This window comes from Callithrix jacchus, chromosome 15 (assembly GCF_049354715.1).
Source record: "Callithrix jacchus isolate 240 chromosome 15, calJac240_pri, whole genome shotgun sequence".
NCBI classification, from domain to species: domain Eukaryota; kingdom Metazoa; phylum Chordata; class Mammalia; order Primates; family Cebidae; genus Callithrix; species Callithrix jacchus.
Genome location: NC_133516.1, coordinates 88,773,303 through 88,797,129, shown reverse-complemented (window position 1 = coordinate 88,797,129; position 23,827 = coordinate 88,773,303). Strand labels below are relative to the sequence as shown.

The following is a 23,827-nucleotide window of genomic DNA, read 5'->3' as shown; positions in this document are numbered from 1 at the left end:
TCTTTGTAGCAAATAGACTCAGTTCAGAATTACACGTGACATTTAGTAATCATGCTCTTTAATTTCCTGGAAGAGTTCCTTAATCTTTTCTTGACTTTTATGTCCTTGACACTTTAAAGATTACAGGTCAGTTATTTTGTGGGATATCCCTCAATTTGTATTTGTCCGATCTTCCCTTGTGATTAAATTTAGGTTATGCAATTTTGGAAAAAAATACACAGAAATGATGCTCTGTTCTCACCACTAGATCCTATCAGATGGCACATTATTTTAATTTGTACCATTACTGGTGATATTTACTTTGAACATTTGATTAAGGTGGTGTCTGTTGACTTTATAATCTATTTTCTTTTGTGGTAATAAGTGTTTTGGGGAATGGTGTTTTGAAACCATGTAGATATGCCATTCTTATCATACTTTAAATTTATTCACTCATTTGCTTATGTCAGTATGAACTGGTGATTTCTTATCTTATTCAATGAATTATAAGCCATTACTATCATTATGTATTTTGTGGTCAAACTGTCCCAAATTTGGCCAGTGGGAGCCCCTTCAATCTTTTTCAGTATTCTCAGTGTTTGAGCATTTTCCTATTTTTTTTGGCACATGATATTTCAGGCTTTCCCTGCCCAAGCCCTGGGGGAAAGGGAATCCTGGTTTCTTTTAGGGGAAACTGAAAGAAGCCAGTGTGTTCATTGCTATGGGGCTGGGGGAGGGATATCACTATTTTCAAATCCTTTAAGGTGGCATAATAAGGGTATACATTAAATGTATATAATTACACACACATATGCATTATATATATATATACACACGCATACATACATACACTCACGTATACATCTATTTATCCATCTGTCCATCCATCCATCCATCCATCCATCCATCCATCCAAAACCATGAATTCACATCAGGACCTTCAAGTCCCATCTAACACCACAGAGTTTATTTTTGTTTTCTTCCTTTCCATATTTGTAACTCCCTTCCCTGGCTGTGAGAAACCAGGCTCCCATTATCCTTAATATAGTTATTTATTTAACCATTAAGCCTTTGTGTAACCAATCTTCATCTCTACTGCCACCCCCTCCCACAGGGATGCTCATTACCCACCTTGGTTTCTGACACTTAGAATCAGGGTGCTGCCCATCACACCACAACCTAGACACTTTCATCATGTGAAAACTCTCCATTGGATGCAGTGGCTCACACCTATAATCTCAGCATTTTGGGAGGTAGAGGCTAGCGGATCACGAGGTCAGGAGTTTGAGAACAGCCTGGCCAGTATGGTGAAACCCCTTCTCTCCTAAAAATACAAAAATTAGCTGGGCATGGTGGCGCACAGCTGTAGTCCCAGCTACTCAAGAGGCTGAGGCAGAAGAATCACTTGAACCCGGGAGGCGGAGATTGCAGTGAGCCAAGAATGTGCCACTGCACTCCAGCCTGGGCGACAGAGTGAGACTCCACCACCCAGGCTGGAGTGTAGTACAAAACAAAACGAAACAAAAACAAAAACAAACAAACAGAAAAACTCTTTACCCTGCTTGGGCTGATACTCCATGCCAAGTTGCTTTACCCTCTGCCAGATTTCCCTCTACAGGGACACCCTCTGGTCCCTGCTTGTGCCAATTTGTCACTATGTGTGGTTGCTCTTCCCACCCTGCCTAGGCTTTGATACCCCAGCACAAGACCACCCTCATGGACTCCATAACACTATACCGCCTCACCTGCTCTGGTTCTGACATGTCGTTGTAGGGCATGCTCATTTGTGGCCACTCTTTACCATGTTTGGTCTTTGACACTTGACACCACATACAAAACTACCCCTTTACATGGTCACCCTCTTCACACTCTGACTCCCCCATACCTTTTTCACCCTGTTCTTGTTCTAATACAGTTTTCCACGTCATCCCCATATGTGGAGATGCCTACTCACTTGGGCTCTGACACTGCACACAGGGCAACCTTTCCTTGGGGATGACCTCTTCATTCTTTTCTGGTTTTGACACTCGGCTTTAGGCTACGGCAGCTCGTCTGTCCCCACCCACACTCCTAGTGTGGATGCCTACTTTTCTCTTTTCCACCAAAAGCTGTAGGGCTGAACTGTTCAGGAAGGAAAGAGAAAGACTTAAATATTCTTAGTTTTACAATTAATATATAATATACCTTTTCATTTTTTTAACAAAATCATCAAACAAGTTCAAAACTAACATCTTCATTCCATACCCATAATCCCAATTCCATTTTCTTTCTAGAGGCAAATGTTACCAGTTTGGTATATATCTTTTCAGACTTCCTTCCTTTGTAGTTACATACCAGGCATGCATATATAAATGTATAGTTTTGCTCTTTTTTAAAAAAAAGTAAATGTAATCTTATTTTCAATCAGTTCATCAGCTCCATTTTTAAAAAACAAAAACAAAAAAAGAATTATCTCCTGCAATTGTAGGTCAGCACTTGTAGATAGACCCACCTCTTTTTTCAAAAGTGCTGTATAGTATTTCATAGAATGGCTATACCATGATTTCCTTTACCATTAGTTTATTTCTAATATTTTGTTATTACAAACAGTGTTGCAGTGAACAGCCTGACCATGCCCTGTTAAGCTTACATGTGACCATTTCTCACATATGTATTAGAATTTCAGGATCAAGCATTTAAATTTTAATGACAGTAACAGTTACTGTTATCTGGACACTGCCTTAAGTTCTTTGCGTATATTTTCTTATTTCTTATAAAGATCCACTATGATAATTCTCATTTAGCAGATGAGAAAACTAAAGAAAAGAAAGGTGACCCAATTCGCAGAACTAACAATAGGTGATAGAGCAAGAATGTAAACCCAGTTCATTTAATTGCAGAGACCCTGGTCTTAACTTCCTCACTACATTAACTCAATGATTTCATTTTCCATCATCGTGGTAATAAATTTTGTACAACTAAATATTCACCCCTTTTATATACTCTGTAATGAAAGGAAGATTAATCATAGCAATTTTAGGTGGTTTTAGGTTCTAGAATATGTTCTGTGCCCCAGCAGCATGGAAATATCATCAGCCAGAACTCTTTTCAAACTCATAAGAAGGCTATTATTGAATCAAGATTTATATTATGATATTTATTTATTTTTCTTTTTATTTATTTATTTTTGAGACAAGAGTCTCGCTCTGTCTCTCAGGCTGGAGTGCAGTGACCTGATCTCGGCTCACTGCAACATCTGCCTCCTGGGTTCAAGTGATTCTCCTGCCTCAGCCTCTCAAATAGCTGGGATTGCAGGCACCTTCCACCACACCTGGCTAATTTCTTTTGTGTTTTTAGTAGAGATGGGGTTTCACTGTGTCAGCCGGATGATCTCCATCTCCTGACCTTGTGATCTGCCCACCTCAGCCTCCCAAAGTACTGGGATGACAGGTGTGAGCCACTGAGCCCGGCCTTATTTATTTATTTAATTTATTTATTTGAGATGGAGTCTCACTCTGTCACCCAGACTGGAATGCAGTGGCGCAATCTTGGCTTACTGCACCAAGTTCAAGCAATTCTCCAGCCTCAGCTTCCCAAAAATCTGCGACTACAGGCACGTGACACTATGCCCAGCTAATTTTTGTATTTTTAGTCAAGACAGGGTTTCACCATATGGTCAGGTTGGTCTTAACTCCTGACCTCAGGTGATCTGCCTGCCTTGGCCTCCTAAAGTGCTGGAATTACAGGTGTAAGCCACCCCACCCAGCCGAATCAAGATTTATTAATATGTTTTGAGGTTGGATATCTAGCAAGGAATAAAAGAAAGGTAGTAATTTATGTAGATTATCCAGAAAGCTGGGCGATTTAAGGAGTTGGGAATGGGATGGTTGTGCCTGAGAGTAGATAAACTTAATACTAAGCTATTTAGTAGAAGAAGTGGGAATTAGCAAGAATACTGCAGTAGTGAAAATTAGATAGACTAGGATAATTTAAAAATCTATGTATCTGAATGCAGGATTGTAAGATTAGCATAATTAGGCAAAACAATTAGGCCTAAGAAAAGGGAATAGGGAACAGCAAATCGTGATGATTAGGTCACATATTATGTATATAACTCTTTGGAAAAGATCCTGGATATATCTTCTTTGTAAAAAGTTTTGCTTTCTGAAGAACGTATAGCAAAGTTTCAGTTTAATGAATTAGAAAATAGCTGTCTAAAGTCTTTCTATGAAAAGAATTAACATCCAAAGTATTATATTTGATATTTTACTTAATAAAATAACTTAATCCAGCACAGAACTGAGCTTTCTCCTTCCTAAGGGTAACTGCTCAGCCATGAAAGGTCACTGACTAGGGAACTGGAAGAGATAAAACACTGAGAAGACTGTATTTAGTGCTGCCTTGTTGCATTTTCTTATAAAAGCCTATTTTAAATTTTACTTTGCAAAATTTAATTAAATAAAATGTGGAATTATAGATTGAAACATGCTACTTTTCTTCTATGGCATTCAAATAAAAGTGCAGTGTTACCATGGGTGGTTTATATCTATAATTAGCAGAGAGAGGTATTTCTGGAGTTTTTAGAAGACCATGAAAACTGATATAATTAAAACTTAAGATCCTTAAATCTATCTCTAAAATCCACATGTATTTTTTCTTATTCCTCGTGTATACTTGGCTCAAATGACAACCAATTCATATCTCTTTGCAAAGTTCAGAATAAAATGAAGTTTTCATTTTTAATGATTTTATTTAGATTAATTTCAATAGTTAAACTGATAAATAGCTACCTATTTCATGATTTCATGTCCCCATTGCTAGTAAATACTGATAAAATTTTGTTTACTGAAAGGCACAATTTGCAAAGACACCTTGTTCATATAGCAACTACCTGTATTTCTTTCATTATAATAAAATATTAAATAAAAATAGTATACAAAGTAAGCAGTGTTGACCTACTAGTTTGTTTTAATCATAAGGAAGTCCCCATAGACCTTCATGACAGATACTTTCCTCTTATTTTCCATGACACTAAAATTGTCCTATTATTTTTCTTTGCAGTTTTTCTTCACATCTTTTGGTGCCAGGGATAGAAGTTTCCTCAGTATCTTTAGGTTGTGGCAGAATGTGTTGTTAGATAAGGTAAGTGTTCATATCAGAGGCAGTTGCTTATTGTAAGAACCTCCTATTGTGTATCTAATAGTATTTGTGAATTGAAGAGCTCCTTTTTTTCTTAACTAGATTTGACCAGACAATTGAAATTCTAAGTAGAAACTTCAAGCAAAGCAAGATCTGTAGTTACAAGTTGTTAATTAATTATAATCCCCAGGGTAACCACCAAGGAAATAAATAAAAATATATGTAGTAAAAGAAACATCAAAGGAATTAAAATGATACACTAGAAAATATGTTTTTAATACATAGGAAGGCAGTAATGATGGGACACAGGGACAAAGATGACACAGGACATGTAGAAAACAAATAGCTAAATAGTCATTAAACATACATTGATTAAACACTGCAACCAAAAGACAGAGATAGCCAGAATGAAAAAATACGTGAACCAAGCAAGGCATGGTGGCTCATGCCTGTAATCCTAGCACTTTGGGAAGCCGAGGTGGGCATATTGCTTGAGCCTAAGAGTTTGAGACCAGCTTGAGCAACATGGCAAAATTCTGTTGCTACAAAAAATACAAAAATTAGCTGGGCATGGTGATAGTTTACCTGTAGTCCCAGCTACTTGGGAGGCTGAGGTGGGAGGATCACCTGAGCCCAGGAGATCAAGGCTGCAGTGAGCCATGATTGTACCACAGCACTCCAGCCTGGGTGACAGAGTGAAACCCTGTCTCAAAACAAACAAACAAACAAAAAACAGGACCCAATTATATACTGTATAAAAGAGACAAATTAGATTCAAAGGCACAAATAGATTGAAAGTAAAAGGAAGATGATATACCATACAAACAGTAATCAACTCAGAACAGAAGTGAATGTAGTAATATCAGACAAAATAAACTTTAAGAAAAAATTATTAGAGACAAGGAAGAATAAAGGGTCAATTCATCTGGAATTCACAACAATCATAGACATATATAGACATTGTACGGAGCCCCAAAATATACAAAGCAAAAATTGGCAGAATTGAAGGGAAACAGACAATTCAACAATAAAACTTGGGGCCAGATGTGGTGGCTCATGCCTGTAATCCCAGTACTTTGGGAGGCTGAGGTTAGTGGATTGCTTGAGACCAGGAGTTCAGGGCCAGCCTGGGCAACATGGCGAAACCCTATCTCTATTTATTAAAAATATAATTATCAAAAAATGTTGGAGAATTCAATACCCCACTTTCAATGGTGGATGGAATAATTAGACAGAAGATCAACAAGGAAATATAAGACTTGAACACCACTATAGACTAACTAAAAGACATCTTTGACACACTCTACCCCATAATAGCAGAATATATATACCCTTTTCAAGTGCACATGAAACGTTCTCAACATCCTCCAGAATAGAAGATATGCTAGGTCATAAAACAAGGATCAGAGCCTTTAAAAGCATTGAAATAATACTAAATTTGTTATCTGAGCACAATGACATGAAATTAGAAATAAATAACAGAAGGACTTTTGGAAAATTCACAAAAAGTGGAAATTAAACAGAATACTCCTAAATAACCAATGGGTGAAAGAAGAAATCATGAGGGAAATTGGCAAATACTTTGGGTTAGAGGTAAACAAAAACATAACATACCAAAACTTATGGGCTGCAGCAAAAGTAGTATTTAGAAGGAAATGTATAACTGTAAACATCTATATTGAAAAAGAATGATGGTGAATCAACCTGTATTTCTGCCTTAAAAAATTAGAAAAAAGTACAGCAAACTAAACTCTAAGGAAGAAGCAAGGAAATAATAAAGATTATAGCAGAAATGAATGAAGTAAAGAATAGAAAAATAGACAACAGAATCAAAAGTTGTTTCTTTTGTTTGTTTGTTTTTGAGACAGAGTCTTGCTCTGTAGCCTAGGCTGGAGTGCTGTGGTGGCATGATCTCGGCTCACTACAGCCTCTGCCTCCCAGGTTCAAGCAATTCTTCTGCCTCAGCATCCCAAGTAGCTGGGACTACAGGCATATGCCACCACGCCTGGCTAATTTTTCATGTTTTTAGTAGAAATGGGGTTTCACCATATTGGTCAGGCTGGTCTCTAACCCTGAACTCAGGTGATCCACCTGCCTTGGCTTCCCAAAGTGCTAGGATTACAGGTGTGAGTCACTGTGCCCACCCCAAAAGTTGTTTCTTTATAAAAAATGAAAACTGACAAACCTTTAGCTAGATTAACCCAGAAAAAAACGAGAGAAGACTAAAATTATAAAATTAAGGACTCAAAGTGCTGAAAATACTACTAATCTTACACAAATAAGGAAATATTATGAATAATTGTATGCAACAGATTGTTTACCCTAAACGAAATGGACAAGTACTTAGAAAGTCACAAACTACCAAAACTGACTCAAGTAGAAAGAGAGAATTTGAATAAGACCTATAACAAGAAAAGAGATGGAATTAGTAATAAAGAACCTAGACAAAGAAAAGCCCAGGCCCAGATGGCTTCATTGGTGAACCAGCTGTTTACAGTAGAATTAACACCAGTTCTTCACGTAGTATTCTAAAAATAGAGGGAACACTTCATAACTTGATCTATGAGTACAGTATTACCTTGACACCAAAACCAGACATCACCACAAGAAAACTCTAGACCAGTATCCCTTATGAACAATGACACAAAAATCCTCAACAAAATATTAGCAAACCAAATCCAGCAACATATAAAAAAGGTTATATACCATTACCAAGTGGAATTTATACAAGTTGAACTCAAAGCAGAGAGTAAAATGGTGGTTGCCAGGGGTAGGAAGAAATGGGGAGATGTTGTTTAAAGGTTACAAAGTTTCAGTTATGCAAGATGAATGAGTTCTGGATATCAAATGTGCAGCATGCTGACTACAGTTAACAGTACTGTATTGTATACTTGAAATTTGCTAAGAGCGTAGATCTTAAGTTTTTATCAGTACAAAAAAAGAAAGAAGGCAAGCAAATCATAACTACACGAGGTAATGGGTGTGTTAATTAACGTGATTGTGGCAATCACAATGTATATACATATCAAAACATCAAATTGTATACCTTAAATATGTACCATTCCTATTTGTTCATTAAACTTCAGTAAAGCTGAAAAAAATTTTTGTTTTAAGTACAAATGCTGTTGAGGATGTGGAGAAACTGGGTCCCTCAAGTACATTGCTGGTAGGATTGTAAAATGATGCAGCCACTTTGAAAAACAGTTTGGTAGCTCCTCAAAATGTTTACCGTAGAACTACTGTTCATACAAAAACTTGTACCCCAGTGTTCATAGCAGCATTTATTATTCATAATAGCCAAAAAGTAGAAACAATCCAAATGCCCATCAAGTGATTAATGTATAAATAAAATGTATATCCACACAATAGAATATAATTCAGTAATAAAAAGTAGTGAAGTACTGATACATGATACAACATGGATGATCCTTGAAAACATAATGCTAAGTGAAAGAAGCCAGTCACAAAAGAACACATACTGTAGGATTCTATTCTATTCTAACATTTCATATGTTCAGAATAGGCAAATTCATAGAAGTAGAAATAGTAAAGTTATTTCCAGGAGGTGGGAATAATGAGAAGTGACAAAAGATAGAGTCAGGTATCTTTCTGGGTTGACAACATGTCCTGAAATTAACAGTGATGGTTGTTTAACTCTGGATATGCAAAAATCCCCTCAATTATACACTTAAAGGGATGAATCTTATGGTATGTGAATTATAGCACAGTGAAGCTGCTATTAAAAGAAATGGTTTAAGGGGAACAGTAGAGATTTCCAGCAGATAAGAAAGGCTCTTTCTTTGCCCCTGGCAGGTGGAAACTGAACCTCCTCTCCTCCCTACTCCCCAGCTAAGTACCTCCCTGAAGTGCACACATTTCGGGCTCCAGGGCTCTTTATGTTGAATGTCCTTTTGAACTCAGCAGCTGAGGACAGGCTCTCCCCAGCAGCACCCAATTCAAATGCTTTCACTTTGCTGGAGCGGGACGTGTGGAAAAGTAGACTACAGGTCTGAGGTGGGGAGAGGACAGAGGAGAAAAGCAGGTGTGGTTGAGGGGGCTTGCCAAGCCCAGCCTCCCTCAGGAAGGGAATAGAAGTGTCTAGCTTGGAAGCCCCAACTCCAAGCCCCTCCTGAGTGTCTCTGGGTGTTTGGGTGCTCTGCTTCACTGGAGCCCTGTGCCCTTGCTCCTGGCCTGGGTGATGCTCACAGGGCAGGTCCACGGGCAGCAGGTCCTGCAGGGCACAACATCTACTACAAGGGTGTGGAGAGTCATAGGTGTGTGCTCCTCTCAACTCAACCCTACACTGCCCTTTCAGATTATGCTTTGGCAAGGAAGCCTCCTTCAACCACTGCAGGCCAGTAACATTCAGATTCATTGTCATTACTGTGGGATGCTTTATTCTAGCACTGGCTGAAAACTCCAGTGTTGCCATAGAGACCTGGCTACCCCGCCCCTAAATACCAAGTTGTTGGGTGCTCAGAATCCATGAGATGCATTTCCTCATTCTGGCAAGGCACCAGCGACTTATTGCAGCCTACACTTGGTTATAAACTGTATCGCATGTCCTTCCAAAATGTGCTTATCACACGCAAGTGAGTTGGGATACATCCGTATGAAAACAGATATCTTCAGGGAAGTGATAAAGTTCAGCTTTACAGATAAACCAAGGGAGAAACTGAGTTGTTCAGTTTAATGAAGAAGAAAGCTCTCTGAAGTGAGAGGAAGAAAGGGAATTCCAGGATACTCGAGGCCACCATAGCCAAGAAACACTGCATTTACTGGCTGGAAGTAAAATTTGCCTTTCTTTGAAGATATCCTGACATTATCTGTGTTTTTGATATATACACCTGGAGGTATCACCATCTTCACAGTAGTTATACCTTTTAAATCTTTGGATCATTTGGTTATCTTTAACATTGAATATGCAACTCTATTTCAAGTGGACACTATATTCTCATTTTAATAAATAGAATGGTGTCTGTTTCTGCTCTACAAGAAGACAAAAATGTTTAAGCATATATTATGTGTTAAGTTTTATATAGAACTTAAAGTTGAAGATGAGATCTCAATTTCAAAACTATCCTAAATGGAGTTTTAAGCACTGTAGAATTAATCCAGAAAAAAAAAATTTAACATATAAGTATCTATAATAACACTAACAGTAACTCCCATTTATGAAGTATTAAGTGCCAAGCACAATGCTAGGTGCTTGGTATAGTCTTGATATTCTTTTCTTTTTTCTTTTTTTGAGACAGAGTCTCATTCTGTCACCAGGCTGGAGTGCAGTGGCACGATCTCGGCTCACTGAAACCTCCAGCTCTCTGATTCAAGCAATTCCCTTGCCTCAGCCTCCCGAGTAGCTGGGACTACAGGCATGTGCCACCATGCCTGGCTAATTTTTTGTATTTTTAGTAGAGACAGGATTTAATGGTGTTGGCCATTAATGATATTTAGAGGTCTCTATCTCCTGACCTCATGATCTGCCCACCTTGGCCTCCCAAAGTGCTGGTATTAAAGGTGTGAGCCATCACGCCTGGCCCCTTTTAGTTTTCTAGTCATAAAGCCACATTGGTTGGATTTCTTGATCTTGTGTAATACTCTTTTTAAAAGTTAAAAAAATCCTCATAAAATATACAGCATAGCTACAAAATTCGATTAAAATAACTTTTTAAGTAATTTGAATAATACATTTAATATATATTAAAAATATTTTTGGCCAAGCATGGTGACGCATGCTTGGAATCCCAGAACTTTAAGAGGCTGAGGTGGGAGGATTGCTTGAGACCAGTTCAAGACTAGCTTGGACAACATAGAGAGACCCCATTTCTAAAAAAATAACATAAAATAAGCTGGGTGTGGTGGTGCCTGCCTGAACTCCCAGCTACACAGAAGGCTTAGGTCCTAGAATCACTTGAGCCCAGGAGGCTGAGGCTGCAGTGAGCTGTGACTCTACCACTGCACTCCAGCCTGGGTGATAGAGTGAGACACTGTCTCAAATAAATAAATAAATAAGTTTAGAATATTATATTTGTGTTATGTGTAATTAGGGAATCAAAATAAAAGTAATTGTGTGTTACTTCTGCTTACTTCTTGCATGAAAAGGCCTTTAAAAACGAATTAATCTAAAAAGTAGGTTTTTCATTAAAGTACTACAAAATGATAGGAAAATTACATTTGTGTGCATTCATTTTATTAATTTTTCCAGTAAAATAAATATATAAAAGAGTGAAAGAGCGGGAGACAAATACGTTGCCTTTGAAAAAGAATGTTTTTAAAATAACCATTTTTGTCCCCTCATAAGACTACTTTGCGCCAGGTGCAGTGGCTCACACCTATAATCCTAGCACTTTGGGAGGCTGAGGTTGGCTGGTCACCTGAGGTTAGGAGTTCGAGACCAACTTGACCAACATGGTGAAACCCCCTCTCTACTAAAAATACAAAAATCAGCAGAACATGGTGGTGTGCACCTGTAGTCCCAGCTACTCGGGAAGCTGAGGCAGGAGAATTGCTTGAACCTGGGAAGTGGACAGTGCAGTGAGCTGAGATCATGCACTGCACTCCAGCCTGGGCAATAGAGCAAGACTCTATCACAAAACCAAACAAAAACAAAAGACAACTTTGATACATTGCTTCAGAAAGGACAGTTTATTTCTGATATTTGACCTAGTGAAACATTGAGCCCTCAGTGTGTAGACATGTGTTTAAACTGTCACTACAATCATTTGTGACATAATTTAGAACACTCAGCTTAGTTCACTGTCTGTGAGTTTAGCTCCCTTTCTCTAAACAGAACATTGAATATCTGGGATTCATGGGGCCACAGAACAGCAGCAGCATTATTCTCTAATACAAACAATTGATGTTTTCTCAGTCTTTGAAAAGAACTGTGCAGTCATGGTTCAAGACAAGTTTTAGGCCCTTCCCACTCCACCCCTCAGCTCTTTCTCTCCTTTTGTGCCAGCCCCCATCCACGTTCTATACCAGAGCCAAGCACAGTCCTGCTTTGTTTTTGTATGGTCTGTACACAATGACTAGTTTTACATTTTTAAATTGCTGGAAAAAATCAAAAGAATAATATTTCATGACATGTGGCAATTATATGAAATTCAAATTTCAGTGTCCATAAATAAAGTTTTATTGGAACACAGCCATGCTCATTTGTTTATGTATTTCTATGGCTGCCTTTCACACTACAACAGCAGAGTTGAGTAGTTGTGACAGAGACCATATGGCCCAAAAAGCCTAAAATATTTACTATATAGCCCTTTACAGAAACAGTTTGTCGAACCCTGAACAATACTACAGCCAAAGTTATCTTTTTAAAAAAATATATATGCTTACTTATTTTACCTTCCTGCCTAACCACCCATTGTCCTTGGAATAAAAATCTATCCATTTCTATAGGGACCACATAATCCAGACCCTTCCTGCCTCTCCACCCACATCTTAATATACCCTCCCATTCTTGTCATCCTAAATGTTCAGCTTTTTTTTTTTTTTTTTTTTTTGCATTTAGGTCTTCAAATGCTCTTTCTGCCAGGAAGTTGTGACCCTCTTATTCCCACTCTAGTTCTCATTAATAAACCTGAAGTCAGGTTCATTCTTTTAGTCTCCTGTAACATCTTGCACTTCTGTAATATGCATTATAGTTACAATTGTTTGTCCTATTTCTGTTTGCCTTGTTTAAGATAAACCCTTGAAGACAAGGACCATGTCTGTCTTGTTGTACGTCCACTTACAAGTTCAGTGTTTACCACATAGCTCGTTTGGCAAACATCGTGGTTTACCAAGGACAGTCTGAAACTGTCTGCATTTAGGCCTCTGTCAAAGTAAATATTGTTCTTCCCTTACTCTCAAAAGTGTGCCAGTTTGGACAATAAATTATATATTACCTGTAACAAATGCTCAATAAATACTTTTTGAATGACCTAATTCAGTAGAACTTCAATGATTTGGAGTCCAAGTAATTAACACTCTTAACAAGATATTATAAATTCTCTTTGTTCAAGGAAAAGGTAAAGGATAAGGCGAAATCAAAGATTTTTCTGAAACATTTCACAAACAGCATTCAGGGTATACCCTAAGTTCAATGTATGTTTAACTCAATTTCTTTAACCTTCAATGTGCGATGAGAACAAATGATTATCTTGAAATACTAAAGCATCCTCAGTTGCCAAAAGAAATGTTATTTTCTATATACTTGAATTACTAAGAAAATAGGGTTCATATGTAAGGTTATCAGTAGTAACAAGGGTTAAATTTTAAAAGATTTTTTTTATTAAGGCTCAATTATTTCATATTCCTACTGATGTTCTTGTATTATTGTATTTAGGATTACTGATGTTAGTAATACAGGCGGGATGTATGAAGAAAATTTACTTTTGTACTGTTTTTGCCTTAGCAAGGTAATAGTGGTCTCTCTTGGCAGCACATGGGGGCTACAGGGGAGCTAGCTCTCCTTGGAAACTTAAGAGTATATTCTTTTTTATTTTTTTTAAGAGGCGGGGTCTCACTATGTTGCCCAGGCTGGAGTGCAGTGGCTGTTCACAGGCACAATCCCACTACTGATCAGCATGGGAGTTTTGACCTCTCCATTTCCGACCTGGGCCAGTTCACCGGCCCTTAGGCAACCTGGTGGTCTCCCACTCCCTGGAGGTCACCATATTGATGCCGAAGTTAATGCAGATACCTGATCATCATAGCGCATGACAGCCCAGAACTCGTGGACTCAAGTGATCCTCCAGCCTCAGCCTCCCAAGTAGCTGGGACTACAGGCACACGCCACCGCACCCAGCAAGGGTATATTCTGAAAGTGAATGTTTACATCCAGGGCCTAATAGAGCAGAAATCTGCACTCAGAGACAGAATGGCTTTCCATCTTATTCCCAAATGGCAGAAGAAAGCAACATATGTTAGATTCAGGGGTGAGGTAATGAGGGGAGCTTTTAAAATATATAGATGTATGCCATCTAAATTCTGATACATGTCATTTAGTTTCTATTTTGGGAATCACTAAACAGAAGGGTGACAGAGGGTGTCCTGTTCCTCAGGTGTATTGGGGAAAAAGGGTTTAAAACTGCTGATTGAATGTGTTAGTGTATAAAAAGAAAGAATATATCAGTCTGAAAGGGGCTTGGTTAGACTTAGACCAAGAATTTAGGACCTAGAATGGAAAAGTAGAGTTGCAGAGGCAGACGTTGATCAGTAGAGAACAATATGGAAATGGGACAGAAGTGAATCATCATGCCCCACCAGGGTCACAGTAAATTGTCCCTTCAAGCTGTCTCCTTTTGCTCTGATTCCATGTTTATCATGCCACTTTCTGATTGCTAATCCGACTTCCAAGGTATTCAGGTATTCCGGGTGATAGAATAAAAGATTTCTGATCACCAGAAATGAATCCTCCCCACTGGGCATTAGTATATTTCCAGCTGAGCTAGTATCAGCTCGTACGTGTGGCTTATTTAAGTCAGCCTCTCTGAGCCAAGTCTAGGACAGTGACAGCTCTGAGGCTATTCTCTAAATAGTGGTCAGTTTACAAAGCTGATGTCACCCACTGAAACCTTGTGGCGGAGTGTCATCCAGCTTTTTCCTTTAGCGTGTACAACATTATCAAATCCCCTTGTTCTTTCTTACGCCACTCTCTAAAGATCATTCCTTTTGGAGTTACTGGAATTCCAGAAGTTTTCCAGTAGCGCCGTAAGTCTAATAAATGCAACTTCCAGATCTACCTGGGAAAAAATGAATGTGAAATTGGTAACTATTTGTCACATTTGCTATGTAATAGGATGGCAGTATAGAAGCGTTTGTATCGTATTTTTCCCTCGTTTTTATCTTTGTGGGTGACAGAACTCAAAATCTACCTATTTTGGCCAGTGAACCACACTGCCTTCTACCCAGTCACCCAAGCCAGAAACCTGGATGTATCCTGTTTCTTCCCTCTTTATTTGCCAGCCACATCTAGTTGGCCACCAAGGCCATCATCATTTCTAGCTTGAACCATTACCAGTGTCACCTATCTCTTTTTAACACCTGATCTGTCTTTGAGGTTGATGCCAAATAGTAGTGTTTTAAAATCATGTCTTTTAAAATCATACTTCTGAACTTGTTACTTTTCTATATAAAACCACGGGGTGGCGTTTGATATTTTGTAAAATCTATATTCGTTGGCATGGTGTACAAGGCTCTTCATGACCTGGCTGCTTCCTCCTTCCCCACTGTGTCTTTTCTATCTGCCTCACTCCCACGACACACGCACACTGAGGTCATGGGGAACTGGTTTGGCAAGCTGCTTCATTCCTCTGGATGCTCACATTTGACATACATGTGCTCATGATGTGCTCATCCTACTTGACCTTTTGGCAGCATTCGATACCATTGTATACTCCTTCCATTTTGAAATAATTTCTTCCCTTGCTTTTCATGGCATCATTCTTTCTGGAATCTTCTCTTACCTTTCTAGTATTCCCCTCAGTCTTTTTTTGCTGGGCACTCCTGTATTTTCTCTCTGCATGTTGGGCTTTCTTGGGGCTCAGCTCTAGGTTCTGTTTTCCCTCTTAAGTCTACTCAGTTTAGCTCTGCTCTATACGGCAGTGGTTTGGTATAAGGATTTTTATATTTAGCAAAAATGTGTATAAATATCAATGTGGTACAATTAATGTATATTTTTCTCATAGCTATTTATTCACCATCATAAAGATATTTGTCTATCATTTTAGTCAATGAGAACTACCACAATAAGCTAATAGCACTGCCTTTTAGACAGTGGAAGCTGCCCCCATAGTGTGCTGTCTTCATTTGAATGAGTGGTATTTTTCAGCATCACTCTTCAATCTCTCTCGTTTTGCCATTGTATAAAATGATTAGATTTTAGCATCCCTCAAAAGGTTGATCCGCGGAGTTCTTCAAGTAGCCTTCGATCCGTTTACACGCTTTACTAAATTAAATGGAATGGCTAGGTAGAAATTAGGGTAAATGTTGATTCTTTACTTAGAAGAAAAATTTTCTTCAGAGAAATAAATCAGAATTAGCGGGTGAAACTATACATTTTATTATAGTCCAGATCACTACCAGGGAATTATTCTAAATAAACTAAAGTCAGAAATATTTTCAAAGAAAATAATTATCGAGTAATCAAAATGTTGCCGTAAGCCTTTCAGTGATGAAAGATGTACCAGGTGTTTAGTAGAATTGTTCCACCTGAACAGCTGGCTCTTCCTGCTATTTCCTTACGTTACATTTACAGCATGCAGAGATAGAATCTTTGGTTGTTGTAGAGGGTTATTGCAAGAGTCTGATAGGAATACTACATCAGTACTGGAGGGACGGTATATGAAGAAGTCATCATGACATTCCCAGAATTGCACAGAAATTACTAGCATGGAGAAGAAAATTTAACTCATAATATAGTTAATTTTAAATATAAGATTAAAATAATATTGCAATAGGTGTTTTACATCAATTTAGTATAAGCAAGGTATTTTTATTTTCATTTTGTTTTTTCTACTCTGTGCATAGAACAGAGAAAATTGGGAACTGTCCCTTTAATAAAACCCTGTTTACCTATCTTCTTCTTGTGGGAGTGGCTTAGGAACCTGTAGAGTGAGGTGTACCTTCCAGTTCTGCATTCTGACCTGCAACCTTGGATAGAGTGCTGGTACTACAACCAGGAAGTGACAGATAATTGCTTTAAACTACATTAGAAAAGCTTCTCATAGCAAAATTTAGAGATTGAAACAGTGATTATTTTTACATAGTTGTCATTAAATGTTTGGAGCTCTGCATGGATAGAGACTGCAACATACTTAGAATACACAGCTTTCTGGGACAGAAACTGATCTTCTGACTTTTGAGCCTTATCTGATTACTGCTCGGTTCATCTTTTTTTTGTTAAACTAGTCCGTAGGCTGAAAGGGAGAGACTCTTCTTTGCAGGTGGGTGGTCACCTTGCGTTTAAAATTTAGGTTGTTTTTGAAGGCTACTAAGGTAGATTGTTTTTGCTGCTGATTATTGAAAGAATTATGAATATCAGGCTGGGCATATGTTTGAATGTTTGAACGTTCAGCGTGGCTGTAAATAACCACATTTTTATAACTGACAATTTGGTAGAAAATGTCATTTTTAACAAATTGGTAAATCTATAAGACAGTGAATTAAATGAGTTCTATTTTGTTTTCCATTAACCTGTTATATATATTTAATTACTAGCTTGAAAAGTATATTGAAATTACCATGCTATTAACTTCCTGCTAGTATTTAATAAAATATTTAAAACATTTATTTATGTAGTCAAATAAAATTACACTTTTGTTGTTAGTATTTTACTAATAAATTTCATTTCTTTTGCTGTTAGGAAGCTGCCTGAATATTCATCACCGGTTTATCTTTTCGTTTTAGTCTGTCTTTGGAATAGTTTGATATCTAGTATTTAAGTTTTTATAACTGATTAATATGACACAAGTATACTGAAATATTGCTTGCTTCTTATTATAAAGTTAACCATCCTAGTATGACACTAAAATATTTCAAAGATAATTTTTTTGAAAGAATGAGTTAATTAGTAGTATGAATTATTGTGAAAAAAGTTCACAAATGACTCATTTGGAGTGGAAGTCAGAAAATAAATGTGTGTATTCCTTTAATATCAAGGACAGTGGTTTCTTAATTTTCTCTACCACTAATGGGCCTTTTTATGTTTCTTCTGTGGACACTGTGCTTCCAAAGACTTTGTCTACCAAATAAGGGGTATGCATTAAATAATAAATATTAAAACCACTATTTGTTAGATATATATTATTTCCAGTGAGAGTTTATCAGTCTGAGGTATCCATTCTAGTTTAATATAGTTCAGCTCAAAACAGAGGCTTGCCATTCTACTTAGCTTGAATGGCTTTATTTTAGATAACTATGTAGATATTTTTTATTTTTTTGAAATAATATCTGATAATATCTGAATTTTTATCACCTGCTCTGGTGGAATCCTTGTCATCTGGGCACAGCAGATTGGGAACTAGTGGTATACAAGTGCAGACATTTTCTTCTTAATTCCTTTGAAGGTCCATAAAATGTAATGAAGGTCATCTAGTATAACAAACAAAGATACAGTAGTTACTAGACAGAGAAGAAAGAAGGAAGAAGAAAAATGAAGTGGTATTTGTTACAGGGAATATTGGGGAGGAAGTCAAGGCATCTGTGTTTTGGCCCTACCAAATCTATATTTTTCTCTACTGTTTTCTCAATTTAAAATTTTTACTTCAGTTAGGCTGATACACTACTGACTTCAAAACAAATGTTACTTATGTTCATGTATTTATTCTGTATTTTTAGTTGGTTTCCATGTCTTTAACATTTCCCATTTCTCCTTTCCCCCATTCACATTATTCCTTTAGCTCAACTGAAAACACTTTTCCAGTGTGAAGCTTTATCTGATCATACTAATCCACAGTCATATTTCCTTCCTTTAGACTTTCATATTATGTTGATTCTACCAGCACTTAAGTACATAATCATATTATATCTTGTCATATAACTTAAGAACATCTCGTGTCTCTTCAACTATATTATAAGTGTTTGAGGGCCAGGAACTTAACTTCTGCATTATGTTTATTCTCCTTAGCATCTAGTTCAGTAGTGCACACTCGTTGGGTATTAAATAAATATCTCTTGAATAAATGAGAGAGATAATCTTACTAATAATTGCTTCTAGTGTTATGCTGCTTCCTTCTACCTTGCTTAAGCATTTAATTATCTGTAATGTTTTTAGACATCAGACCATTGGTTATCATAATATTATTTAATTTTATTTTTCAACTGGAAGCCATTATTCTAAATTTTAATAATAATGTTTTTGTTTTGCTAGGTAACGCATGAGTTTGTTGTATTTGATGATTTCAAAATGGCTATGCTGCCTACAAAGAAAGAACAATCTGGACTTTAATAAAGATAAATCAAAGGAAATATTCTGAAGTCCAGACTCTTGCCTTTTATATATCAGGAAAATATAATTTGAAATTTATTGATATATAAGATTTCTAGGCTGGGTGCAGTGGCTCATGCCTATAATCCCAGCACTCTGGGAGGCTGAAGAGGGTGGATCACTTAAGGTCAGGAGTTCAAGGCCAACCTGGCCAACATGGTGAAACCCCATCTCTACTAAAAATACAAAAATTAGCTGGATGTGTTGGTGCAAATCTGTAATCCTAGCTACTCAGGAGGCTGAGGTAGGATAATTGCTTGAACCTGGGAGGCGGAGGTTGCAGTGAGTTGAGATTGCACCAAGATTTTGCCACTGTACTCTAGCCTGGGCAACAAAGGGAGATTCTGTCTAAAAAAAAAAAAAATTTTTTAAGTAGTTAAAATATTCAAGTACATTATGGATTAAGAGGACAGGTTCTGAGCTGACAGAACTGAATGGTGATTCGGTGGTCATGGTAGACTGGTTAGCTTGCAGAGCTAGACTGAAGGTCCGAGGCTGGGTGCTGTGGCTCACACCTGTAATACCAGCATTTTGGAAGGCCGAGGAGGGTGGATCGTTTGAGGTCAGGAGTCCTAAACCAGCCTGGCCAACATGATGAAACCCATCTCTACTAAAAATACAAAAATTAGCCGGGTGTGGTGGTGCACACCTGTAATCCCAGCCACTCTAGAAGCTGACGTAGGAAAATTACTTGAATCTGGGAGGCAAAGGTTGCAGTGAGCTGAGATCATGCCACTGCACTCCAGCCTGGGTAACACAGTGGGACTCTGTCTCAAAAACAAACAAGCAAACAAACGGCAGAAACTGCAGATCAATAATTACCAGAAGGCATGAAGAAACTATTTTACAAAAAGAAAATTTAAAGCATTTTAACCTTTCATTTACAGTAGTTATCATAATATATACTTAAAAAACATTTTATCTATTCCTTTTATGAACTCTGTCAGATAGACTTTATTAACCCATTTTTATATAGGTACAGAAAATGGAGGTACAGAAAGGTCAAATAACTACCAAAGCCACATGTCGAGTCTTTACACAATGGGTCATTTTGTCTTCAAAATTCATGTTTTGAATCACTGTAATATTATATTTTCCAATACCCAGTGTAATTTTTCTGTCATTTTAGAGCCTGACTAGACAGGAATTCTGGCAACTGCTCCAGCAAAACTATGGCACTGAGCTAGGCTTAAATGCTGAGGAGATGGAAAACTTGTCACCGTCAACTGAGGATGTGCAGCCAAGGTAGAGCAAAATGTTTTGAAATGTCAAAGTTTATCAATTATTAATAAAAGCAGAATTATTTTAGATTTGACTAATTCTGAATTTCTATTAATTTATCCTTGGGTGCAGTTTTTCTCTTTGTTCTCTGTGGTGGAATGGGGAGAAAGGTGGGGACAGAGAATAGTTTGCTAGATAGGTAAGCACATGTGAGGTATATAAGGGAATGTTAACTATGTCACTCAGGGTTTACTTCAAGTCTGGTTTTAGTAAGCCTTTTAATTAAGGATCTGGAGAAGTACCTAGTGAAATCTCTTAGTTTATAGGTGACAGGAAAGTAAATTAGATGGTAGGTGTTTCGAAGGATACAATCATATGACTTTTTCTCAAGAATTCCCTAACGTAGTGCTTAGCATGTGGTTGGCACTCAATAAATATTGAAAACATTAATGGAAGGAGCATATAGCCTACTAGGGAATGCAAATAATTGTAATACAAGGTAATACAAGATAATGGTAAGAGCCATAACAGAGTAACAGATAATGTGATAAAGAAACCGAGAGTACAGAGAGATTATTTTTGACCGATGAGGATTCATTGAGAAGAGTGGATGAACCTGTACAAGTAAAAGTGCATTATGTCCAATGGAAATTAAAGCTGTTAGCAGCACAAACAATTAAGGAGAATACATTAAAATTCAATAACAAACATGCTGAGTGAAAAAAGCCAGTCACAAAAGACCATATATTATATGATTCTATGTATGTGAAATGGAGTCTAGAATTGGTAAATTTACAGAGACAGAAAGTAGATGGTAATTGCTAGGAGCTAAGAGGAAGAGAGAATGGGGAGTGACTGCAAGTAAGGGACAGCATTTCTTTGTTGGGGTGATGAGAATGTTCTACAATTAGCTAGTGGTGATGGTTGCCCAACTCTATAACCCACTGAATTGTACACTTTAAATTACATGAATTTTGTGGTATGTGAATTATATCTTAAAAGCTGTTATTTAGAAATTCTATAGCAAGTCTTAAAATGGAAATATTTTGAAAGTCTCAATGTATGTGCAGAAATTTTACTCATCTAGGTAATCTTCTTATGCTGATTCAATTTATATCTTTTCAGCTTAGCATCAATATTTTATAGCCTTTTTTTTTACACGGTTGCACATGTGTATTTTATTAGCTTTCTGTAAAGTTAAAAATTTCCATTGTATTGTTCTCCTTGCAAAGTTTAGTAGCCTCTTGCCGGCTCTGGATTTGGATAGAAAAGCAATTACTCTGATGCAAGGAGCCTTGGATTGTGAGAAACAAGATCTAGATCTTAGTTAGGGCCACCGAACGGCCAAGCAACCTCAGGCAAATCTTTTCATTCTTCTGATTCTCAGTTTGCTTGTCTATGAAATGAGGCAGCTGAACTAGATTATTTTTAAGGTCCTTGCCAACTCGAAAAGTTTCTTGTCTTTGAGGAAAGAAAGAATGTTTTTGACTAGCTGCTGTATTCTTCTGGTGATTGAATGCTTTATTCTTTCCTTTTTTTTTTTGAGATGGAGTCTCACTCTTGTCCAGGCTAGACTGTGGTGGCATGATCTTGGTGATCCTGGCTCACTGAAATCTCCACCTCCCGGGTTCAAGTGATTCTCCTGCCTCAGCTTCCTGAGTAGCTGGGATTATAGGAGCCTCCCACCACTCCCGGCTACTTTTTGTATTTTTAGTAGTGACAGGGTTTCACCATGTTGGCCAGGCTGGTCTTGACCTCCTGACCTTAAGTGATCTGCCCACCTCAGCCTCCCAAAGTGCTGGGATTACAGGCATGAGCCACTGTGCCCGGCCTGAATGCTTTCTAAGAAAGTGTGTGGCAGGGTCCTTATTCTCTCTTCTACTTCTTTTCCTATTTTTCAGACTGAAAGAAGCATATTTGTTTCAAACCTTCATTTTCTCAGTTCTTCCATCTTCTTCCTCTTTATTTGCAATCTCTCCTTCCTTCTTCCTTCTCCTTTGCTCTCTATTTTTCCACATCTCACCTCCATCCTGCTGAGCACTGGAAATTAGATCAGTTGTGCTCTCTTTGTATTTAATAGGTTTTCGTTTCCTTTTACTCCTTGAGAAAGGGAAAGCAGATCCCAGGACATTTATTATAGTCTTGATCATTTGACAGCTATGTCTTAAACTTTGTTCTTTAGGCTGGGAAGAGTGAGGAGGCAGGACTGGCCAATGGGTTTAGGCTCAGACATCTTGAGCATCTACTTCTGGGAGGACTTTGCCATTTGAGCTGGGGCTGAGTCAGAAAGAAGGATATCTAAAACTGCCTTCTTGTGCAGTCTAGTATCTAACCCAAACATGTACTCTGTACCTGTCCAAGCTTTATGATTGCAGTCAAATGAAATTTAAGCAAGCAATTTTCATTGGATTAGTTGCTGTTATGGCCATTTGTACTTTGTTAATTTTGTAATGTTTTTGAAATTTATAGAATCTCATGTGAGTGTATCTTGTTTTCAGAAATGATGTCAACTTGCATGTAATTTAAGAAGATAGCTTTATTATAAGTAGACATTAATTTGTTACATTATAGTAGTCCACTTATTATGAAACTGTTTTTATCATAGGAAATGACCTCAATGAGGAGAGCAAATCTTTTATTTGTGTGGAGGTGACCTTATATTTCTATACTGATGTGTTTCTTACAGAAGTCCAGGAAGAAGCAGCTTGGATGACTCTGGGGAGAGAGATGAAAAATTATCCAAGTCAATCAGTTTTACCAATGAATCAATGAGTCGAGTTTCAGAAACAGAGTCATTCGATGGAAATTCATCAAAAGGAGTTAGTATATGATATCCCTTTTTAAATATATCGGATACTGTCATATCTTAATCAGAATATAAGATTAAAAAAACAATATACAAAGTGTTAAAAATAACTTAAGATATCAGGCTCCTACCTTATTTTAGGAAAAAATTTTGAAGTCTGTTAAGTAGCAGAGGTTATGTGGGAAAAATACGTAGTTTTGTTTAGAGCTATATAAAAAGCAGAGCTGCCAAGCAGTTTTACCTGGGCATCAGTCTATAGGGGGATAAATATCATTAAAAGAATAATAAGATGGAAAAATTTGTAAGTAGCAAAATTTTCCCCAGGGTAAGTACTGTATGTGCTGGAAAGAATCTGTTTTTTTCAATTTTTATTTATTTATTTTTTATTTCTTTCACAGAAGGGAACATCATGGAGAAAGAAGCTGTTTTGAAGGGAGAAATGAGCCCCTGAGTAGCAGGCTTGAGTAATAAGCTGCTTTTTAAGCAGGCAGGTCCAGTTAACTACTAGGCATTATACTCAGTTACTTAGTTTCTTCCTTTATTTTCTCAGGTATCATTGTAAGCACATCAGTTTTTTATTCCAATGAGCTTCAATCACTTGGAGTCATTATTTGATGGGACCCCCTTCAGGTTGGTTCCTTTGGCTTTTTGAAATGACCGGTATCTTTGATGATGTCCTCTCTTTCCGGCACAACAATAAGTTCTAAGCACATTTTGTAAGTTTTCTG

The 23,827-nt window shown here is 37.4% G+C and overlaps 1 protein-coding gene across 6 annotated transcripts in view; it reads left to right on the top strand.

Moving 5' to 3' along the window:
* GRAMD1C (GRAM domain containing 1C) overlaps positions 1-23,827 on the top strand; it is a 111,300-nt gene that overhangs the window by 42,499 nt on the left and 44,974 nt on the right. For 3 of the 6 annotated variants that reach the window (XM_035274132.3, XM_035274131.3, XM_078352140.1), the window contains 3 exons: positions 5,020-5,100; positions 20,202-20,317; positions 22,980-23,112. In XM_035274132.3, the coding sequence (XP_035130023.2) occupies positions 5,020-5,100; positions 20,202-20,317; positions 22,980-23,112 (330 nt within the window). Of the gene's footprint in view, positions 1-5,019; positions 5,101-9,589; positions 9,951-16,722; positions 17,031-20,201; positions 20,318-22,979; positions 23,113-23,827 lie in introns of those variants that run through there. The other 3 variants (XM_035274134.3, XM_035274133.3, XM_008982430.5) reach the window with 3 other exon arrangements.